The sequence below is a fragment of the Andrographis paniculata genome, unplaced genomic scaffold, assembly GCF_009805555.1.
Source record: "Andrographis paniculata isolate CXL003 unplaced genomic scaffold, ASM980555v1 Contig21END, whole genome shotgun sequence".
Lineage (NCBI taxonomy): Eukaryota > Viridiplantae > Streptophyta > Magnoliopsida > Lamiales > Acanthaceae > Andrographis > Andrographis paniculata.
The window spans coordinates 1927183-1950813 of NW_026137502.1; the positions used below are offsets into that span (position 1 = coordinate 1927183).

The 23631-nt window shown below is 33.9% G+C and overlaps 2 protein-coding genes across 5 annotated transcripts; both read left to right on the forward strand.

Annotated features, from left to right (window-relative positions):
- Nucleotides 1–8394: 8394 nt before the first annotated feature.
- On the forward strand, nucleotides 8395–15894 carry LOC127244814 (gamma-tubulin complex component 2). Of its 4 annotated transcripts, XM_051265326.1 has the most exons (23): nucleotides 8515–8586; nucleotides 9494–9526; nucleotides 9922–10045; nucleotides 10139–10176; nucleotides 10393–10438; nucleotides 10670–10804; nucleotides 10942–11073; nucleotides 11596–11679; nucleotides 11764–11862; nucleotides 11943–12034; nucleotides 12509–12581; nucleotides 12653–12805; nucleotides 12883–13002; nucleotides 13108–13161; nucleotides 13465–13548; nucleotides 13911–13985; nucleotides 14081–14212; nucleotides 14304–14429; nucleotides 14506–14613; nucleotides 14775–14837; nucleotides 14976–15050; nucleotides 15309–15496; nucleotides 15570–15894. In XM_051265326.1, the coding sequence occupies exons 3-23, from the start codon at nucleotides 9968–9970 to the stop codon at nucleotides 15691–15693; spliced, it is 2079 nt and encodes a 692-aa protein (XP_051121283.1). In that variant the 5' UTR covers nucleotides 8515–8586; nucleotides 9494–9526; nucleotides 9922–9967; the 3' UTR covers nucleotides 15694–15894. The 4 variants fall into 4 exon arrangements, with proteins under 4 accessions (XP_051121280.1, XP_051121283.1, XP_051121281.1 ...); XM_051265323.1 differs by lacking the exon at nucleotides 9494–9526 and having other exon boundaries at nucleotides 8395–8590; nucleotides 9912–10045; XM_051265324.1 differs by lacking the exons at nucleotides 8515–8586; nucleotides 9494–9526 and having other exon boundaries at nucleotides 9611–10045; nucleotides 10127–10176.
- Nucleotides 15895–16083: 189 nt separating this feature from the next.
- Nucleotides 16084–21844, forward strand: LOC127244816 (leucine-rich repeat receptor protein kinase HPCA1). Its single transcript, XM_051265327.1, has 20 exons — nucleotides 16084–16231; nucleotides 16538–16787; nucleotides 16852–16975; nucleotides 17037–17108; nucleotides 17220–17294; nucleotides 17382–17453; nucleotides 17520–17681; nucleotides 17789–17863; nucleotides 17947–18018; nucleotides 18128–18199; nucleotides 18279–18347; nucleotides 18420–18494; nucleotides 18578–18649; nucleotides 18721–18855; nucleotides 18939–19408; nucleotides 19482–19634; nucleotides 19712–19851; nucleotides 20074–20293; nucleotides 20388–20623; nucleotides 21233–21844. The coding sequence occupies exons 2-20, from the start codon at nucleotides 16691–16693 to the stop codon at nucleotides 21710–21712; spliced, it is 2871 nt and encodes a 956-aa protein (XP_051121284.1). The 5' UTR covers nucleotides 16084–16231; nucleotides 16538–16690; the 3' UTR covers nucleotides 21713–21844.
- The last annotated feature ends 1787 nt before the right edge of the window (nucleotides 21845–23631 follow it).

Here is a 23631-nt window from a genome sequence, read left to right on the forward strand (position 1 = left end):
AATTATGACATTGGAAATATTCCTAGATTTTTTTTTAAAAAAAATCCTAACTCAAATATTTAATGTTACTCCTCCGCCCAGCTAGAAAGTATACATATTTTTATTTTCAGATATCCAATTACAAAGTAAATATTTAATTAAATATCTTATTTTTTCTTAGAAATATCCTTACTTCACCTCACATCATTACTTTTACACCAAAAAAAAATAAGGGCAAAAATGTTATTACACTACTTTTAACTACCAACTATAATTAAAATACTATTATTTATTAAACACCGTCAAAAATAAATGTGTACATTGTAAGTGGATGGAAAGAGTATTATAAAATTGTAATTGAAAAACTAATAAATGGCTATATTGCAATTTAATTACAATATTAATTTTAATAAAAATAAAAAACGACATAGCACTTTTTGATTGGACAGTATACATGGTAGAGAGAGGGGTAGGGTAATTAAAAAGTGCCATGTGGCTTTCTATTTTTATTAAAATTAATTAGGGGTGTGATTGTTTTGGAGTTTGGATTTTGAATTGGGATTTGAATAGTAAAAATTTTGAATTTGAATAGTTGTATGATGTGATATAAATAGATACTTTTGTGATGTTTTGAATGTAAAATTAATTTTTAGTATAACGGAGTATTAAAAATAAAAAAGGTGTTTAATTTGATATTTTTGGAGAAAAAATTAGATGAATAGTTGATTTAGGGGCAAATCCCCCAAACAAATTCGGACCTAAATTAATTATGCAAGTATATACTTATGAAATAAGTAAAATATTTTAAATATTTTTTTTAATAAATAAATTACTAATCAATCCTTTATTTTTATAATTTTTGTAAAAATTATATAATAATTTGTCTCCAAAAAATTATAATTGATTAGTCAATTATTTTTTTTATTTATTAAAAAATTATTTAATATGTTTATTTCTTTTATTTGTATAAAAATTAAATAATTACGATGTATATCAAGTGTTTTTATGCATTTTAATAAAATATAAAAGAATTGTTATATAATTTATCTAAATTAATTTTATAATTAAATTATAATTTAGTCCTTAGTTATTGCAATTAGAGTTATAACAATATTCAACATTTGAATTAGGGTTTTTTTATTATTATTATTTAGGAATATAATGAATGCGATGATTAATGATTTCGGGTGTGTTTGGCATTAGTTGATAGATGTTAGTTGTTAGCTGATTCGATTAGCCGTTAGCCGTTAGCTGATTCGATTAGATTCATTTAATTGTTTGTATTAAAGTATTTGATAAAATAGCGGTTTGATATTAGTTGTTTATACATAAAATGACAATTAAAGATAATTTATATTTTATTTTCAAAATATTTAGTTGAGTTTTTTCGGTGGATAGACTTTTTTATAATTTTATTATTAATTTTAAAAATTAGAAAAATTTTATTTGTTTTTATTATTTTAAAAATATTTTGTAAAGAATTAATACAAATTTATTGAAAAATACATTTTTTTAATTAGAAATAGTATAAATATAAAAGAGCAAAAATTATTAGAATATTTATTTTTATTAGATTAATTTTAATTAATATATATTTAAATTAAATTTATAATTTTAAATAAATATATTCATTTTTAGTAAAAATGTGATTAAAATGCTATATAATTGATCCAATAATATGAATATTTTTATATTATCTTTATTCTAAAACAATTTTAAAAAAAAAAATTATAAATAAAATAATTGACATATAAAAAGTAATTATTTTAAATTTATAAATATGAATTTATAAGTTATTAAAAGAAAATATATTTAAATAATTAATAAATAGTATAATAAAAAAAAATATGAATATATGCGAAAGAATTAATTAATTTTAAAGATAAATAAGAAAAATTAAAATAAAAAAATAATTTATCAATAAGCTTTTTCAAAATTAATTTTTTTGACCCAATAAGCTAATTGAAAATGCTAATTTACCAAATACTAAAATTAACTGATTTATTGGTCAAACAATTAAAAGTTTTTCAATAAGTTAAAAACTACTGCTTACCAAATAGCCTCGTAACGATGTTGAAGGTGAATGGACATCAGTATATTATTTTTTCGTGTCAAATAGGAGAGTGTTCTTATAATTTTAATTGCAAGAATTAATGAAAAATTAAATTGCAATTTAATTACAAAATTAATTTTAATGTATAGATGGTTAAATATTTGAATCGAACTTTTAGAATGAGAGTTGGGATTACAGTTTAAAAATTATTTAATATATATTATATTTATGATTTATTTATTGCGTAAAAATTACTCCTTCCGTCCCAAACATCGTGCAAACATTTGTGTTTGGCACGAAAATTTAGGTGGGGAGTATTAAGTATGGTAATTTGAGATAATTTAAATATTAAGTGATGTGATTAGAGAGAGAAATGATTATTTGTTTTTTTTTTTATTTGAGCAATATGATGGGATAAAGTGAAGTGTATATTAATATATGCATAAAAATATTATTAATTATTTCTAAATTTGAAAATGTTGCAGTGAATTTGGAACAAACAAAAAAAGAAAATATTACATGATGTTTAGGACGGCCCCTATCATTTTTCTTCTTTTATCCGTTACCTAAAATAAGATTAATTCTTTATTTTAAGTAAATTTATTCATTTTAAACATACTTAACAAATATAAATCAATTTAATTAAAATTCTAACATCGTATATGAATCAACTCAAAACTCATTTATTTCTATCTCTCTTTAATAAACAAATATTTTTATTTATATCTAAAACTCCTTATTTTTTTTATAAAATTAATTTTAAGTTAGTTATAAATAAATAAGTATATTTTTTTATTTATTTATATTATATAAAAATTTATTATTTATAAAATAATATTTATATTATACTCCTATTATATTTTATTGAGATATAATATTTAAAATATCAACCAGACTACTCATATAAAAAAATAAAAATAATATTATAATTTTTTATTAATAATTTTTTAATTTACACTAACTAAAATATTGTATTCCTTACTAAATAGGTCATGTGACCAGGGACAAAAAGAATAATTGATTAGATTTTTGTAATATAAAAATAATAAATTTAGTAAGTAATTAAACAAAATTTTAAATTAAAATAAATAAAAATAAATTATACAAATATTAGTGTATCGCATAATAAAATAATTTAAATTAAATATAATTATATAATAGTAATATTTCCAAATTTCAAAGTATAAATATAAAAACTTTGTATTATTACTTTTTTCTAATAACTATTTATTTTTATTAATATTAATAATTATTCGTTCATTTTTTTTTTGTCCGTTTCAAAAAAAAATGATCATTTTTATTTTTAGTAAATTTATTAATAACAAATATTTTTATTTATCTTTAAAACTTCTTATTTTTTTATAAAACTAATTTATACTAATAATAAAACTTCTTTTTATTTATTTATATTATATAAAATTTTATTTTCTATAAAAATGATATCCATATTATATATATTTTATTGAGATATTTAAACTCATATTTTAAATTTATATTAATAATCAAATAACTAATCTTTATTTATGGGGTGTTTGAGAAATAGCTCTTTTGAAGAGCTTTTACTTATTAAATAATTTTTAACTTTTTGAAAGAATTTTTTAAATTCAAAAGAGCAATTTTCACTTTACTTTTGTTTATTACTTATTTATTCTTAAAAATTAATTATTTCTTTTATACATATAAATATTTTTTATTGAGGTATTTATTAATTATTTTTAATACATTTTATTTACTAAATTATAATTTTATTTTTTAAATGTAATATAATAATTATTATTATTATTTATTACACATAAATTATTTTATTTGTAAAATATATAAATCTATTAAGATTTTAGAAAAGATAAATATTATTAATTTTTTATATATATTTTATTATATAAATTTTAGATCAAGGATAAATATAATATAATTAATTAATAAATAATAATTAACATAATAAATATATATAAGATTTATTATCTTATATTTTATACTATTTTAATATAAAGTTATTGTTGTTTTTTAACAAAAATATTTTTTTCAAATTTAAAAATAAATATAAATATAAATATTTATAATATTTTTATAATTTTTAATAATTAATGTAACAAAAATTCTAAACTAAAATGAGCCAAATTATTATTTTTTTTAAAAAAATAATATATAAATGTCTATCGTATGAATAATTAATGTGAAACAATTATTTTATTCAATATTTTAATAAAATCAATTAATTGAATCAACTAATCAAACCAACTAATTGAATTAGCTAACAGTTAGGTTAAAAGCTATCAGTTCATTATCAAACGCACCATTTCTAAATTTTCGTGCCAAATAAAAAGTGTTGATGTAATTTTTCAACAAAAATAAAGTAAAATTCAAAGATATAGAAAATATCCTTAAACTTGATTAATTAGTGCCTGAGATTAGGAATCTCTAAACACTGTATGGTACAGAAAATAAACTGGAAAATAAAAGACTGAAATTTAAAGTGGTGATCCCCAAATCTGACTTTGCTTTGTTGAAGTTGATTGAAGATGCATTTTCAGAAAATCTGAATCCTTAAATAGCCTTTGAAGAAAACGGTTTGAACCGCCGTTTGGTCGGTTACAGCAACCGCTGTCAACCGACCATCAAATTCTCCTCAATTGACACGTGTTACAACTTCCTTCAACCTCCCCGAACCTCTCACGCCTTAAACCGTCCCAGAAATGCCATTCGCCCGACCTGCTTCTTCGCCCGACATCATTTGGGCCGACCTCCGCATCAGCCGCCCTCCGTCTTTGACCGACTTTAATTGGTCCGACCATGGACCAACCAAATGTGGTCCCGACCACGGACCAACCGACCGGCTCTATTTGCCTTATCTCTTTAGAAGGACAGACTGTCCTCTGGACAGACCTCCGCATCTGTCCGTACCTCTTCCTTGCCCGACCTTTCTCTTGACAAACCTTCGCGTCTGCCCGACTTCGTCTTTCACCCGATCTACGGTTTACCCGACTTGGGTACACCTTTTTTCAGACTCCGCCCGACCTTTCTTCCTTCCCGATCCTTGCATCTGTCCGATTGCACCCGACTTCTGGGTCATTTAACTTATATCCAGACCCGTCCAGAATCCCACTGCCATTATTTATTATTATTATTTTTTGTGCTTAACAATAAGCCTCCTCCTCAAGACTCCTAAACATCACTTTCAGTGATGTTTTAGGAGTTTGCAGGTCAGCATCTGAGGCTACATCAGCCTCAGATCCGACCTCCATCTTCTGAGGCTACGTTGGACCCGACCTCCATTTATTGCGGACTGGTGGTGGTCTGCACATTGATCGATCTTGCACTACCATCTCTTCAGCATCTCCCCCCTGACGGAAGTCATGATTATTTTCTGTAAAAAAGGATTCTAACCTTCTTGCCGTGGATGCTAAACTGGCCAGATCTTGAAAGTCGTGGGCTGTCAGGGCCTCGCGAAGTCTGGTATGCATGTTCCTGACCACCAAATTGGTCATTTCGCTTTCATTGATCATCGTAGGACATCGTCCCTTCATCAATCGCATCCTCTCTATGAATTGGTAGCCGGTCTCTTCCGGCATCTGCGTGATCTCCAGAAGGTCTATCAGTGAGACTGTCGGCAGAGGATTAAAGAACCTTGCATGAAAATCTGCCTCTAAATCTTCCCAAGTTCGCAACTGTCCAGGCGGCAGACTGGCATACCAAGAAAAAGCTGTTTTTGTGAGCGACAACCCAAACAATTGTAACTTGTGAAACGTATTGTTGCCTACTTCTCCCAATTGAGCCGTGAAGCGACCCACATGCTCAATGGTAGAGGCTCCGTCTTCTCCCGAAAAAGAATAGAAGTCTGGTGGCCTATAATTTCTCGGGAGAGGATGATCGTTAATGATCCTTTCTGGAAATGGCCTCTGGTAAACCGGCCTGTTCACCGTTTGCGGATTCATTCCGAAATGCACCCGCAGAACTTGAGCAATATCCTCCGGATCTACTCTGGGTGGAATATGGTCGAACACTGGAATGTGATCGTGAGTCTGACCTCCCAATCTTTCTTCTCTGGAGAAGGCTGGTTCGGCTGGGATGGGATTATGAGTCTGTCCCTCCAACCTTTCTTCTCTAGAGAAGGCTGGTTCGGTTGGAATGGGATTATGAGTCTGTTCCCCCAACCTCTCTTCCCTAGAGAAGGCTGGTTCGGTTGGAATGGGATTATGAGTCTGTCCTCCTAATCTCTCATTCGGCTGGGTATTATCAACCCTCGGTCCCAAAGGAACATTATCTGGGAAAGTTAGAGGAATCTTCCCCATATCTGTTCGGTTGAAAGTTGTGACGCTTGGAAACGTACTGTCAACGTACGTTGGCCCTGCAAACGTTGATCCTGGAAAAATCGCCTGAAAACGAGCAGGTGACACGGCTGGAAGCATGTTTGGATACAGGGTGAATCTGAAGAATGCCTGATCCACCATGTTTTGTATTAGATTTTGTTGTTCACGCAACATGTTCTGCATAAACATAGTTTGCTGATTGTTCATTTGTTGAATATAAGACAACCAATCAGTAGGTGGTGGGGGAATCTCCCCTGGATTTGGCATGACTGGTGGTGAAACATTCTCTCCCACCGGTGCTGATGATGATTGAGGTTGTGTGCCTGCCATATTGATTTTTCTGATGATTCGGCCAGACCTCAGTTGTATGACATTTTGTGTTGATGTAGGATCAGCAATCTTGCCTTTCTCCCACTGTGGTCGCCAATTTGTTGATGTAATTTTTCAACAAAAATAAAGTAAAATTCAAAGATATAAAAAATATCCTTAAACTTGATTAATTAGTGCCTGAGATTAGGAATCTCTAAACACTGTATGGTACAGAAAATAAACTGGAAAATAAAAGACTGAAATTTAAAGTGGTGATCCCCAAATCTGACTTTGCTTTGTTGAAGTTGATTGAAGATGCCTTTTCAGAAAATCTGAATCCTTAAATAGCCTTTGAAGAAAACGGTTTGAACCGCCGTTTGGTCGGTTACAGCAACCGCTGTCAACCGACCATCAAATTCTCCTCAATTGACACGTGTTACAACTTCCTTCAACCTCCCCAAACCTCTCACGCCTTAAACCGTCCCAGAAATGCCATTCGCCCGACCTGCTTCTTCGCCCGACATCATTTGGGCCGACCTCCGCATCAGCCGCCCTCCGTCTTTGACCGACTTTAATTGGTCCGACCATGGACCAACCAAATGTGGTCCCGACCACGGACCAACCGACCGGCTCTATTTGCCTTATCTCTTTAGAAGGACAGACTGTCCTCTGGACAGACCTCCGCATCTGTCCGTACCTCTTCCTTGCCCGACCTTTCTCTTGACAAACCTTCGCGTCTGCCCGACTTCGTCTTTCACCCGATCTACGGTTTACCCGACTTGGGTACACTTTTTTTCAGACTCCGCCCGACCTTTCTTCCTTCCCGATCCTTGCATCTGTCCGATTGCACCCGACTTCTGGGTCATTTAACTTATATCCAGACCCGTCCAGAATCCCACTGCCATTATTTATTATTATTATTTTTTGTGCTTAACAAAAAGTATCATCTTTATCGGGATGGAGGAATAGAGGGAGTATTATTTTTATTTTTATAAAAATTTGATAATATATATTTCATCTGTCTCTTCATTTTTTTTTAATTTCTAATTTACTTTTCAAAAATACCTTAAATTATCTTTTTAATTTTATATTTTTTTTAATAAAATATTTATTTTTCTTAATCTCCTTGTCGGATTTTTGTAGACAAAGAGATAATTTTACTAATAAATATATTGGGTGTGTTTCTTTAGGGGGTTTTGGAGAAATTTGAGTTTAAGTTTGATTTTTATTTGAATTTTGAAGTGAGTTTGAATTTATAGGTTTCTTTTGTGTTTGAGTTTGGGTTGAGTTTAGAGAGTCTTAATGTGTATTGATTTAATGAAAATGAATATAATAATATAAATGTGTAATAATTCGTATAATTTCATATAAATTTATTATATATTTACATATATATTTATAAATAAATTTTTATTTATTTATATTATAAAAATTTTATTCTCTAAAAAATTATATATATATATTATATTCCATTATAATTATTACTCCCTCCGTCCCAATACAATAGTCTTGTTTACTATTTTTGTCCGTCCTAAAACAATAGTCTTACCTTACTCTTTCATTATTATTACACAATTTTTACTACATTTTACACTAATACACTCGCAAAAGCAAAAATATTTTTTACCTATACTTTTTAGCAATGGAAGGAGTATAATTTTTTTTTTTTTATATTTATAATTAAAAATAAACAAATAAAAAAAAAACAACACAGAACCGTGTTCCCCAATCCGAAACAGCCTACTTTGCAAACAGGCTCATTATTATTGTAAAATACACTGGTGTGTTTGCTTTGTGTTCAGTTTGCTGAAAATTTTTGATAAAGAAGCAAAATCCAAATTTGCCCTAATTATCATATCCACAGCCAAATCCGCATCTTCTTCTGCGTTCTTTCTTTTCTCCTCCAACTTCTTCACAGTCGCCGCGCAGCCGCACCAGGTTTGTCTGTATCTCTTTCTTTTTCTCCAATTCTATCCGTTCTTCCATATTCTTTCCTCCTCCTCCCCCACAGTCGCCGCCCCGCCCAGGTCCAAATAAAATGTAAATGACGTCTGAATCGCCGATTCAAACCGTGAACCGGCGGTTCGCGATTCGAAAATCATTTAACCGAAACCGAACTGTAGGAATCACGGTCTCGGTTTTACCCGTAACCGACGTTTTTCGATTTTCTATTGTTGTTTCCGGTTCACCGGTTTGAACCGGAATCGGCTGTTCGGACAGCGGTGGAACGGGACTTGCCGGTTACGGTTAAAACCGCCAGTTACTATTACAAACCGTCGATTACGGTTTGTCAAAATATAAACCGAAATCGAATCATTCGAATGACGATTTCGATTGCAATTTGACGGTTTTAATTACGGTTTATAAATCGCCGACCTGGATTTAAAAACCGCCTATTACTGTTAGTTTGAACTGCCGCTTATATATATTATTTTTAATATTTTATTTTTATTTTTTATTTTTTAAAAAATTTGAATTTTATTTAAAAATAATTAAATTTTATTTAAATATATTTATTATTTATTTATTATATAAAAATCATATATATGAATAATTAATTAAATTTTTACAATATAACAATAATTAAAATAATAAATATAGTAAATAATTAAATTATAAAAATATTGTAATAGATAATAAAATAATTTAAATTATATAATAAAAAATTATAAAATATAAAATATAAATAAAAAAATATTAATAGTATCATTACTTTTCAATATTATTAATAATTATTTATATGTATATTAATATTATTATTGTTATATTTTAAATTTTAATTATAAATATAATAATATTATTATAAAATACACACAGTTTAATAGGTATAACATTCACACTCCAGGACGCTGCAGCCGCGCCTGAGCCCCACAAACAGGTTTTTCCTCTTCCTCAATTTCTCTCATTTCTTTCCTTTTTTTTCTTCCAAGGTCCTTCTCCTCCTTTCCTCTGCTTCCCTGCCATGGTGAGAGATTAAAAAAAAAAACAAACCGCCGTTCAAACCGTAAACCGGTGGTTTGAATCTGCGGTTTGCGGTTTCGAAAAATCCCAAACCGAAACCGAGTCCGAGCCGTCCAAACGACGGTTACGGTTCGGTTTGTATCCGGTTTCGGTTCGCACCGTAACCGTCGGTTCATAAACTGTCGAACCGCGGTTCGAAACCAAATGGGCAAGTCTGGAACTGGAACCCAATGGGCAATGGGTTGTCGTTAAATTAGTGAATTTTAAATTTTTGATCACTAAAGGTTACTGAGGTGTGGTAGGGTTTTCAAGCTTGGCAGAAGAGAAGAAGAGAAGAAGAGAAGAAGAGAAGAGCTCCATGGATGCCAGCCCTCTTACTCCCAAATGGAACGTGGATCGTCCGTTCCTCACCGGCCGATTTCACCCATTTCTTGGAGTACTACTTTATTGTTTCTTTCTATTCTTCACATCATATTTTAATTTATGTAATTATTTTAGTTTGAGTTACTTGCTAAAGGTGTTTGTCTAGGAATCGAGATCTGCTGAGACAAAGAATGATTTGTTCGGGTATGCTTTGATTGAATTCATTTTCTTTGGGGTAGATTCTAAGCTATTTAAGTTGTTATTGGTTAGTTATTGTTGTTATCCTCCTTCATCTGGATTATTATTAATGAATTTACAAGTTTTAATAAGTATTCTCATTTGAAGGTCCCTATATTAGTGTATGTGACTAATAATCAAATCGACATTCTTTGTGGTTTGTTTTGTTGTTGTTACATGAAGCTCTGGAGTGGAGAAGCCCATAGGGTGCTACCATGCCGCAATTCAGGTGACTCTAAATTTCTTTGGCTTATTAGACAGTGTGAGATACAGTGTTTCATGTGTTACTGGAAACATGAAAAGAATGTATTATGGATGCTGTGGCTTATCTATTAGTAGGTCACCTGTGTTTCTGCATTACTTGATTGACACTTTTTTTTTTCTTTTTTTTTTCTTTTTAAATACTACTGTTTTGCCCCTTGAACAATTATGTGAAGCTGTATGCTTAAATTGTGTTCAGGAATTGATTGTGATTGATGACCTACTGTCTGCCTTAGTTGGGATTGAAGGAAGATATATATCAATTCGAAGAATCCATGGGAAAGATGATAGTATGACCTTCCAGGTCGATCCATCTATGGATTTGGCACTTCAGGCAAGAAAATGTGTTTTGGGACTTCTGTTTATTTTCATGGCATGAATGTAATTTGCTTTTCATGGAAGCTGTCTTCATGTGCTTGGTAGGGAATCTGGAATTCCTCTGACTTATTTGCATCGACCTAATAATTCCAGGAATCTGCAAAACGTTTATTTCCTCTTTGTGAGAGCTATTTACTGATTTATCAGTTTGTCGAATCAAGGTCCCTGTTCAAGAGTGGTCTTGTTAATCATGCTTTTGCCGCTGCACTCAGAACTCTACTTCTTGTAGGTTTTTCTCATCTTTGCTTATGTTATAAATATATATTCTTTGAGATCCTGTTTGTTGATAGTGCGAAACTCAATCAGATACATTTCTGCTTCTTTAAGATTTTAAGGAATTTGTATGAAGACAAGTTTACAGATTCACATCTGTTTTTCTGTAATTTATACTTTGATTGTGGGGATAGTCTAATACACTTAAATGCAAAAATGGTGTAAAGGAGAATTATTTGTCTTCTAGCCCTTAGCATTTGTGGACTATGAGCACTTGGCTTAATTGGTGGGGGCTAAACTAATATCATGCAAAGACAATTTGCATTTTACTTGCTGTGATAAGCACCTAAAATTGGGAGTATTATATATTATATATCTCATTTATTTAGTTAGAATTATCAAACTGTTTAGTTCAATTACATCATCTCTTTACATAATTATCAATTTTTATCTCCGAACATGTGATTGTATTTGATAGTATGTCCGGTTCAATTCCTCAATCTGTAAATGGTGCCAAGTTCATATGCTTTTCAGGATTACCAAGCCATGGTGGTTCAGCTTGAACATCAGTTTCGCTTGGGGAAACTTTCTGTCCAAGGATTATGGTTTTATTGTCAGGTTTGACTTCCATTACGTAACTTCTTTGTAATATTTTCTCTATAATACCAAGGTCTCTTGATTTGTTTTTGTCATGTCTTGAAGCCTATAATGGGATCAATGCAAGCTTTATCCATTGTGATAAAGAAAGTTTCAGCCACTAATTGTATTGGGTCTGCTGTTCTTAACCTCTTACAGAGTCAGGTAAGAAACTGCAACGCAGTTATAATCTTTAGTGTTTCTACGGGGTTTCCATGACTACCATATTTGTTCAATAAATCCAGGCCAAGGCCATGGCTGGTGATCATGTAGTCCGGTCTTTGTTGGAAAAGATGACACAATGTGCAAGCCAGGCATATCTTGGAATATTAGAGAGGTATTTTTGCTGTTGAAATTGCACCAATATGGTATTGATAGCGGTTTAATGATGGTGAGGGATTATTTGCATATTTGAATGGAAATTAAAATATCTTAACTGTCTGCAAAGTGTAAATGAAGAAATTTGCCTGAGAAATAAAGACATGGTTTGCATTCTACATTCCATGGGAAGGAAGATCCTTCTATAGTTATAGATTAGAGGAACAGTAAATTATCAGTGGGTTATTATATTTTATTTTAACTTACATGCTGTCTTTTTCACTACAATTTGGAGAAAAAAAAAATGATAAGATATCTTCACATTAACAAAACTTTGTCTGACATATCAATGCATTTCTAAATGAAAAATAATGTGTGCGAATTATGACAATCAACTAACTGGTGATTTCCCACATTTTTCTGTTCAAGATATTAGTTATCTTCTTTTCCCTAGTTGGTTTTATTTCTGATAGAAATTTCAAATTAACTGAAGGTGGGTCTATGAGGGTGTAATTGATGATCCTTATGGCGAGTTTTTTATTGCCGAGAACAAATTGCTTGAAAAGGTATGGTTTCATCTATAAGTCCCTACACCAGACTTAAGCTATGGAGTATGACCTTATCTTACTTCTAACAGGAAAGTCTCAAACAAGATTATGATGCCAAATATTGGCATCAGCGTTACAGTCTGAAGGATGATATCCCTAGTTTCCTTGCAAATGCTGCTGAAACAATTTTGACTACTGGAAAGTACTTAAATGTTATGAGAGAATGTGGATATGGTGTTCAGGTAGACTAACCAATTTTTGTATTTTCATTATTCTTTGAGCTTAAGTACATTGGCCATTGATCATATTGTTTTGTTAGGTTCCTGTAGCAGAAAATTTAAAACTGACGACTGTTGGGTCTAATCATCGCTACCTTGAGTGCATAAAAGCTGCTTATGAATTTGCTAGTGGTGAATTATTGAATCTTATAAAAGAAAAGGTATGGTTAAACAAAGTGGCTCTCTTTTTGATGTTGATTGCTTTCTTATTTTTGTGAAAACCCATTTTCTTTATTTTGTTTGATGATTTCTCATTTCTACTGCAGTATGACTTAATGGGAAAGCTAAGGTCCATCAAGCATTACCTGCTTCTTGATCAGGTATGGCCTGTGTTGAATAATGCCTTTAATTGTTTTAACCTAAGGCTTGCCAGTAAGAAGCTATCACATGATAAAGGAGCTTTTATATTTGTGTGGGTGTTATATTTCTTATTGTTTACTGCTATTTTGTGTTTGGTGGTGTTGGATTTTGACTGAAAAACTTTTTATTTGATGGCCATATCTGGTTCTGACAATTCCATTGTTATTTTCTGTTTAGAGTGAATACTGTCTTGCCTAATAGGATGTGAGCTTAACATTTGGAGGATAACTCTAATTATGTATATTTTTCAATTGGGGTTGCAGGGTGATTTCTTGGTTCACTTTATGGATATAGCACGGGAAGAACTCTTGAAAAAGCCCGACGAAATATCTGCTGAAAAACTGCAGGTGTTTATTTTTTACATATATTAAAACTCCCTTGAGAAAACTATATACTCCCTCCGTCCACAAACTAATGTCCTACTTTTCTATTTGGGACGTCCAACAACTATTGTCCTATTTCCTTTTTTAACACAAATTTTACATTTTTACCCTTCATTCATTTATTACTTTTCATCTCTACCATACAATCAAAAGCAAATTTGTCAATTCATAACAAAAAGACAATCACCTAAAAAATTGTGCAAATATACTTTAGGACAATAGAAATTGGACGGAGGGAGTATAATTTATTCAAGATAAAATGTTAAATATTCTAATAGAGTGAAGCATTGTTATCAATTTCTAACGTTTTCTCATGTTCTGTGTAGTCTTTGCTGGACCTTGCATTGCGATCGTCGGCAGCTGTAGCAGATCCATATCATGAGGACTTGACGTGCTGTATAGTAAGTGCTTTATTTTGCAATGCAGCCTATGTATCACTTGAAATCATCAACCATATTTACCACATGCCTGATAATGTATATATATATATTTCCAGGAAAGGACTACTCTGTTGAAAAGTTTGAACATTCTCAAAGATATTCCAATCACTGAGGTTGTTTCTGGCAGCAATGATCTAGAGGAGCCAATAAGCATTACAGGCTTGGAAACATTTTCATTGAGTTTCAAGGTTTTTTTTTTTTTTTTTTTCTGTAATATTGTCTTGTTCTCATCAAAGGGACATTATTTCAGTTTTAATTGGCTTGTATAATTTATTTCAGGTTCAATGGCCATTATCTCTGGTTATCTCAAGAAAGGCTTTGACAAAATATCAGTTAATTTTTCGTTGCCTGTTTCACTGCAAGCATGTGAATCGGCAACTCTGTGCAGCATGGCAACTCCATCAAGTATGAGTTCATCAATCTGTTGGCTTATGCCCACTAGCAGCACACAAATGATACTCATGACTGATGTAAACTGTAGGGTCTACGCCGAGTTGATATGCAAGGAATAGCGATTTCTGTTTCGTCTTTGCTGTGCCGGAACATGCTTAAATTTATCAACAGTCTGCTACATTATTTAACTTTTGAGGTAGGTGTCAATATGCCATTGCATTATATATTTTTGTGCTAGCCTAGATCTACTCAGGATGCCGGCTGCCTTAGAAATAGATTACATGCAAAAATGAGCTTATAATTGCCTTATTTTGCATTGATCTCCTGTTATGGTGTTACTCTGCTCATTATGTTTAGGTTCTTGAGCCGAATTGGCATGTCATGTGTAATAAACTCCAGACTGCAAAGAGCATTGATGAGGTAGGAGGTTATCTGTTAATCATCCTTGTTCGAGTAGCTTTTGTTTTCATTTCTCTAAGAATCAAATGTAAAAGTAGTAATCTTTTATCCCAGAGCGGCTTTTAGATTTTCGTCAATACATTAGTTTCCTGATGGCAGGTTATACAATACCACGACTTTTTCCTAGACAAGTGTTTGAGGGAATGCCTGCTTCTTTCACCTGTTCTTCTCAAGGTATGTGTTGGATTTCGCCATAGATAATGCTATTTCCTCATATATATGAATGTGAAAATACCAGGATCTCATCCCCTTGTTAGAACATTTTGAAATTGCATTTATTTTCCTGTGCAACGCAAACCGCATTTCTGAATGAAGTGTTCTCTTGTCATAAACTGAAGTGTGCCTCTAATTATACACATGATAGTTCTGCACGGTGAGGGCACTGCACTGCTCTCGGTTTCTTTTCTCATCAATAACTTTCTTGAAATGCAGAAGCTGGAGAAAATGAAATCAATATGCCTTCAATATGCAGCGGCAGCTCAATGGTTGTTAACTTATTCAGCTGATGCGCCTGGGACAGATAGCCCTGCCGTAGATAAATACAAACAATTGAAACTAAGAACGTCATCTCAGAAGCGGGGAATGGCATCTGAAAATGCAACAGTCATCGATTCTATACTGTATGTCCGAACAGATTCTCTCCTCTCTCTCTCATGTATGTTTTGTCGATGATGCTCTCTGTTTTACCTTCAGGAAATTTGAAAAGGAGTTTGCAAGAGAGCTTGGGAGTTTAGGACCGATGTTGAGCAGTGGTTCGAGCGCAAAGCCATACTTGACACATCTTGCGCAGTGGCTTCTTGGTGAGGGAAGAGAGTAGAGAGTGAAATGAGATGTCATCTTATTAGCATAAACCTGAATTGGATGTGTATAGTGTGTGTGCTGTGAGTCAATTTTGTGGGTTAATGAATGGTCTGATAGTTAAGTTGCTTTGGGGGTAAAGGGATTGAATGTCCACAAATCAAATGTATCATTTAGTATGATGTTGTGATGCAATTTGAAGAAATGTGTTTTGACTTTATATTTGTCTTAACATATACTACATGATTGTGCTACATTGTATGGTATGGTATGCAATGAAGCATTGCTTTAAACAGCCTCTATTTCCCTGCGGCAGTGCTGCTACTTCCCCACTAACCAAATACTAAATCATTTTCACTCAATTCATTCGCAGTAGCCAAATTTATTGGAGAGACAAGAAGGAAGCAAGCAAGCAATCCATAATCCTGATCATGATGTAGTGAAGAAAGACACTACCACCTGGAGGGAGGGAGCAGCATGAAATGTAATGATTGTAGAGTGCTTGCTTGCTTGCTACACAATCAATGATATCAATGATGGATGGATGGGCACTCAGGGTAAGAAATTCAACAGCCACCACCCTTATCTTCTCTTCTAAGACAAGATTAATCATGATGCAACCAAAATTAACCTCCATACACACACTCTCTCTCTCTCTCTCATGCATCTTCTCTCTCTAACAAACCAAACCCAACAGTACACTACACTACACTAGTGCACTTGAAAGTGGAGGGGGTTGAATTCAGTTCCAAGCAATAAGGGAACCTTGAATATAATACCATCCAATATCATATCTCTCTATCTTTGTCTCTGTCTCTATCTCTATCTCTATCAAACTTACATTACATTGCATTACAACCTAGGATAGGACAGGACATGACAGTAGTGGGCTTTCTTTCTTTCTTTCTTTCTTTCACAATCCATGATCCATTCATAACCAAAGGAGCTGCTGCTGCTGCTGTGCTGTGCTGAGACAAATATCAAACAAATCATCAATCAATAAACATTTAGTAAATATGCCATTGCCATTGGCATTGGCATTGGCGTGGATCCTCCTCCTCCTGATTTTGTTGTGGACTCCGCCTGCCACTGCAGCCACCAACCCCCAAGACGGTATGTAAATGGAATCTAATATAATTAACTTATGATGATGATGATGATTATTATTGATATGCAGCGGCGGTGCTCCGATCGCTCAAGGATCAGTGGGGGAACACCCCGCCCAGTTGGGACAAATCCGACAATGATCCTTGCACCTCCTGGGAAGGAGTCTCCTGCAACTCCTCCAGAGTCACTTCCCTGTAAGTTGAGTTGTATAACTAAATACATTCACAATAACTAACTAACTGCACTGCACTGCAGAGGCCTGTCCACAATGGGACTCACCGGCAGGATGAGCGGCGACATCGGCGCTCTATCCGAGCTACTTTCCCTGTCTGTCTCTCTCTCACTCACTCACTTGCTCCATTTCTAATTATCTACCTACCTTGCTCTGCTCTACATCATATTGATTGATTGTTTCTTTGTTTGCAATTGCAATTGTAGGGACTTATCCTTCAATCCTGGCTTAAGCGGCCCCCTGTCGCCCCGCCTCGGAGATCTGCGAAAACTCACCATACTGTCTGTAACAACCAACCTTAACTTTGTCAACTGCAACAAACAATTGATAATACATCATTGAATCGAGTTGAATGTTGTCCTGTCCAGGATCCTGGCTGGATGTAGCTTCACTAATACCATACCACCTGAATTGGGAAACCTCTCTGACCTAACTTTCTTGTAAGAAACCAATACAAAACAACTCCTTTCTTCCTACCACAAATTATTAACACAATACACATACAGGGCCCTGAATTCCAACAACCTAACCGGCGACATACCCCCGTCGTTGGGTAAGCTCTCGAAGCTGTACTGGCTCGACCTCGCAGACAACAAGCTCGCAGGGTCACTCCCTGTTTCATCAGCTTTCGGCCCCGGCCTCGACCAGTTAAAAAAGGCCAAGCACTTGTGAGTTTGAGTTTGAATTTGAGTCCATTCATGTTCTACAACACTTTCCTCATTTCAGTTTACCTCATCTGATAAAATTCTATGCTGCTGCTGCTTACCTTTCTCAGCCATTTCAACAAGAACAAGCTCTCAGGCGAAATTCCGAGCCAGCTGTTCGATTCAGACATGTCCTTGATACATATGTAAGATTGTATTTGTATGTATGTTTTTATCATCACATCTTATCTTCCTGCTGCTCGCTGATTGATAATCTATTCCCTTGCAGACTCTTTGATTCGAATCGGTTCCAAGGTAGCATTCCATCCACAATAGGATTGGTGAAGCCACTTGAGGTTCTGTGAGTGATCTCACTTTCTCTGCCTTCATCACATTCTCCGAATTCCTTAATTCCTTCCTTCTTCAACTGTCCTGTTTTCTCTTTTTGCATAAATGATTCCTTAATCCAGTCGGCTTGATCGGAACCAGTTTGAAGGAAGTGTCCCTGCCAGCCTCAACAACCTCACCAACATGAATGAACTGTGGGTAATTTCTTTCCTACACATACATCGAAAGGCCTGTTTTCGATTGCTACTGATGATGATCATTACCATTTCACAGGAATTTAGGACACAATATGTTGTCTGGTTTATTACCAAACTTGACAGGGATGGACTCTCTCAACTACCTGTAAGAACCACAAAAAATCTGCATCCATTGCCACTTCTACTTGCAGAATTGAGCATTTCTTTGTTTCTGCAGAGACTTGAGCAACAACTCGTTCAAGCAGTCGAAAGCCCCGGATTGGTTCTCAACATTACAGTCGCTCACAACATTGTACGTAACAAATAATCTTCTCCTCCAAAACATGAATCCAGTTGAAACTACCTCACGTGGCAACTGCATTGGTTTGTCCTTAGGATGATCGAATTCGGACCGTTGGAAGGATCCATGCCGTCGGAGCTCTTCAGCTTACCTCAAATCCAGCAAGTGTATGTCTTCAAAACCATACATAGAAAATAATCATCAGCTGCTGTCTGAATATTTTTGCTTGTCTTAATAGGAAATTGAAGAACAACGCTCTCGGTGACAAGCTCGACATCAGTGGCAAGATCAGCCAAGACCTCCAGCTTATCGACCTGCAGAACAACGACATTACATCAGTCACCATCGGCTCCGACCACAAGAGCACACTCCTGTAAGAAAATCTAGAAAAAATTCAGACATACATATATACCTTATCCATTACCCTCTGATCGATCCATGCTCTTTCTACTACAGCTTGATCGGGAACCCTGTCTGCTCGGCTTCGCTGGAAAACACCGTCTACTGTCAAATTCAGCAATCCGAAAAGCCTTACTCGACAAGCCTGGCAAACTGCGGAAGCCAAATATGCACGTCGAACCAAAAGCTCAATCCGCAAAGCTGCGACTGCGCTTATCCCTACGAAGGAACACTCTACTTCAGAGCTCCATTCTTTAGGGACTTATCGAATGCAAGTTTGTTCCATTCTTTGGAAATGAGCCTTTGGACGAAACTCGGCCTTTCTCCCGGATCGGTTTCCTTACAAAATCCGTTCTTCAATGGCGACGACTACCTTCAAGTGCAGCTCCAGCTTTTCCCCTCAGATTCCAAGTACTTGAACAGATCAATGGTTCAAAGAATCGGATTTTCCCTGACCAACCAAACCTTCAAGCCTCCGCATGACTTCGGACCGTATTATTTCATCGCTTCGCCGTACATTTTCGGAGGTAAGGAAGTGAAATACAGTGTAAATTCGAACAAAAAAAAAAGCAACTAATTTGCACTGCAATGATTTTTCAGATGATCGTGAGAGAGTTCGTTTCAGCAGCGGTGTTATCGCCGGAATAGTCGCCGGATGCGCTGTCCTGGTCGTGATGCTCGCCGCACTTGCATTGTATGCTCTGAGGCAGAAACGGCGCGCTGAGCAGGCAATCTCGTTAAGCAAACCGTTCGGTAATTCTGATAGCCTACTACCTTAAAAAATGTATGAAGTTTAGCTTGTTTTGATCGAGATTTTATTCGAATTTCAGCATCTTGGGCTCCGAGCGGGAAAGACAGCGGGGGGGCGCCGCAGCTAAAAGGCGCGCGATGGTTTTCTTACGACGAGCTCAAGAAATGCACGAATAACTTCTCCGACGCCAATCAGATCGGGTCGGGAGGCTATGGCAAGGTTCAAACACGTCCCATGCATACGATTAGAATGCTAAAAATGGATCGAATACTCAGATTCACTACAAAAAAATAATATATTTATAACGGAATTCCGTCCCTAAAGTTCACGTAACTAAAGTAATTTCATTTCTAATGTCAGAAAAAGTAGTTTTAGGGACATAAGAATTTCGTTACAAAAATATTATTTTCTTGTAGTGATTTTTCAGTTATTTTTCGACAGGTCTACAAAGGAGTGCTCCCCACCGGGGAAGTAGTCGCCATTAAACGTGCTCAACGAGGCTCGACGCAAGGCGGGCTCGAGTTCAAGACAGAAATCGAGCTTCTTTCTAGAGTCCATCACAAGAACCTCGTTGGCCTTGTCGGATTCTGTTTCGAACATGAAGAACAGATGCTCGTTTACGAGTTCATGGCCAACGGTACACTGAGAGATAGCTTATCGGGTAAAATCTCATTCCTCGTCGAAAAAAAAAATTTAAAAAGTCGATCAAGACAACACATAATGATGTAAAGATATGTTTCGAATTTCATCGACAGGAAAAAGCTCGATCTATCTAGACTGGAAGAGGAGGATAAGAATCGCCCTTGGTTCCGCTAGAGGATTAGCTTACCTACACGAACTCGCGCATCCTCCGATAATCCATCGCGACATCAAGTCAAGCAACATATTACTCGACGACAATCTCACAGCTAAAGTCGCCGATTTTGGCTTGTCAAAGCTCGTCTCCGACACTTCGAAAGGGCACGTCTCGACTCAAGTGAAAGGCACATTGGTAAGTACTTAGATCACACTATATTCATTTTTATTGAATCAAATTCAGCACAGTACTAACAACACATCATATTATAGTAGTTAACACATGATATGATAATATACGGAATACCACTTATGTTAATATAATACTCTTTCAATTCCAAAACAATTGTCCAATTTTGTCATTTTCGTTCATCTCGAAACAATAGCCCCATTTCTATTTTTTCTAACTAATTTTCCACCTTTTTTACAAAACTATCCTTACTTTTTTTTTTCACAATAATTATACAAAGTATAGGCATTTTGGTCTTTTAGAAACACTTTTACACCGATATCAATATAATACTAATATTTCTTAATTTCCGTGTCCATCCCAAGTATCTCTGTTGTTTTGGGATGGGATAAAGGAAGTACAAACTAAGAATACATGATAATAGGCTACACAGTAGATACTACTGATTTCAGCACATGATATATATTAACATAAAAACATGTATTGTTTCTTAGTTTTTCATGTGCTGATTGGAAAAATTAGTTGAAAACCCAATCAACATGGTAACCGATCTCGTTTTTTTTTTTTTTTTACTACATCATGGGACTAATCTAGAACTTCGAACAACTTCGACAGGGATACTTGGATCCCGAATACTACATGACTCAACAATTAACCGAGAAGAGCGACGTATACAGCTTTGGCGTGGTCATGCTAGAGCTCATTACAGCCAAGCAGCCGATCGAGAAGGGAAAGTACATCGTGCGCGAGGCGAGGCTAATTATGGACAAGAACGACGATATCCATTGCGGCATAACAAGATTGATGGATCCTGTAATAAGGAACACACAGAATTTGGTCGGATTTCCGAGATTCCTCGAGCTAGCGATGCAATGTGTGGAAGAATCAGCCTCGGATCGTCCGACGATGAGCGAGGTCGTGAAGTCCCTTGAGAGCATTTTGCAGAACGATGGAGTGAACACGAGCTCGACGTCGGCGTCGTCGTCGGCGACGGAGTTTGGCGCCGGAAAAGCTGCCTCTAAGCATCCTTATAGCGATGCTTTTGATTATAGCGGCGGAATGTATACATTTCAGGCTAAGGTTGAGCCTAAGTGATCATCCTTTTTATTTAAATTTTTTTGCCTAAGTATGGTTGTTTTTTTTTTTTTGGCTTTTGTGATGAAGAAGGTTTCATGCAAATGATAAATGTTGTTTGCGAATTGAAATATGGATGAGAAGAGATTAAGGTTTTTCACCTAATACCATTTTTTTTTTTTTTTTTGGAGAATATGATTTTCTATAAATATTATTAAAAAATAATAATATATATACAATCATAATATATTTAGAAATAATATTATATTTATGATAGTTATCTTATTTAAAAGATTTATAGAATTCTTTGTCTTATTTATGTATATCATTATAAATACGTATGTATTCTTATAATTAAAATAGAGCCAAATTATCTCATATATATTTTTATATTTTATTGATGTATCTGCTTCTATTCACAGTCATGTTCGGTTATGCTGTTATTTCCATGTTGTCTTCGTCTCTACTACTCCACTGACAGAGTCTACTTTCGACTCTAACGTCGTTGAGAGTCCTGTTTTCGACTCTAACTCTATTGAAAGCGAGGGAGTTTTGTTTCCGACTCTAGCTCTGTTGCGAGCGAGCTTTCGACTCTAGCTCTATAGAGTGAGTAAGTCTTGATTCCAACTCTAACGGTGTTGAGAATTCTGCTTCTGACTTTGATCCAGAGTGGACGACTACACCACCTTCAGTCAATCTTGGCGAATTCAAATTCGTACAGTCACTTCTGACAAACTCAAGTTTGTTTGATCGGATCTTGAGTTTGATTAGGGGTGTTAAAATATATTTAGAAGTAATATATTACATTTATAGTATTTATTTTAAGAGATTTATGAATTCTTGTCTTATTTGAACAATTATAAATATGTATGTATTTTTATGAGAATTTCAGTTTTATATTCTACCAATATATATATATGCAATCTAGCCTTGGCCACTAATTCTTTAAGATGTTATTTTATTTTATTTTTATTTAAAATTATGCTTTATTGAATTAAATGTTTTTTTTTAAAATTTAATATATTCTGTAAAAATAGTTTTTCTGTTCAAAATAACTTATATGGTATCAAATACAATATAATTAGGAAGCATGTATTTGTCTATCGATTAGAATTTGATTGTAAATTATAATTGAAGTTGTAAGATGTGAGTGTTTTAATTTAAAATATTTATTTTTATATGAATATAGAAGATCATGGTATAAAAATAAAATTTTATATAATATAAATAAGAAAAATATATATATTTATATATAATTAATATAAATTGGTTTATAAAAAGAATTTTTTTTAATATATGTAAATATATTGGTATATAAGGAGAGATGAAAAAATATCATGAAATCCAATTTATACATGCTATACAACATATTTGAATAAATCTTTTAAAAATAAATTAATTTGTTTATTAATTTGTTTTGTTAAAACTTAATTATTATAAATATTTTATTTTCATTAACTATTACTATATATAAAATTATCATTAAATTTAATAAACATATAAAAATTTAAAATTAGATATTATATATTGAATATGTCTAGATTAGGTTTTTCAAATAATAGAATCAAGTTTCGATCTTAAAATTTTGTTGTAAATGGTATTAGAGCTTTGGTATGTTTTTCTCTTTACAAAGTCATATTTTTATTTTAATTTTGTAAAGATTTTGATATAAACCATAAGAGATCTGTTGTTGAAAATTGCGGAAAAAGGATCAAATTCTTTATTAAGAAAATCGAACAAAAAACTTTAACTAGTTTTGGCTAGGCTCAGCCCCTAACCACTCGAAACACAAAATATACACATACACACTCGAATCGCGACTAACACAAACACATCGGCCACAACACCACGACTCACAACCACAAAACACCCCCACAGTAACAGTAACAGGCATACAGGAAACAGAAACCACAAGCCTACAGTTGAACGAGCCCCTTTCG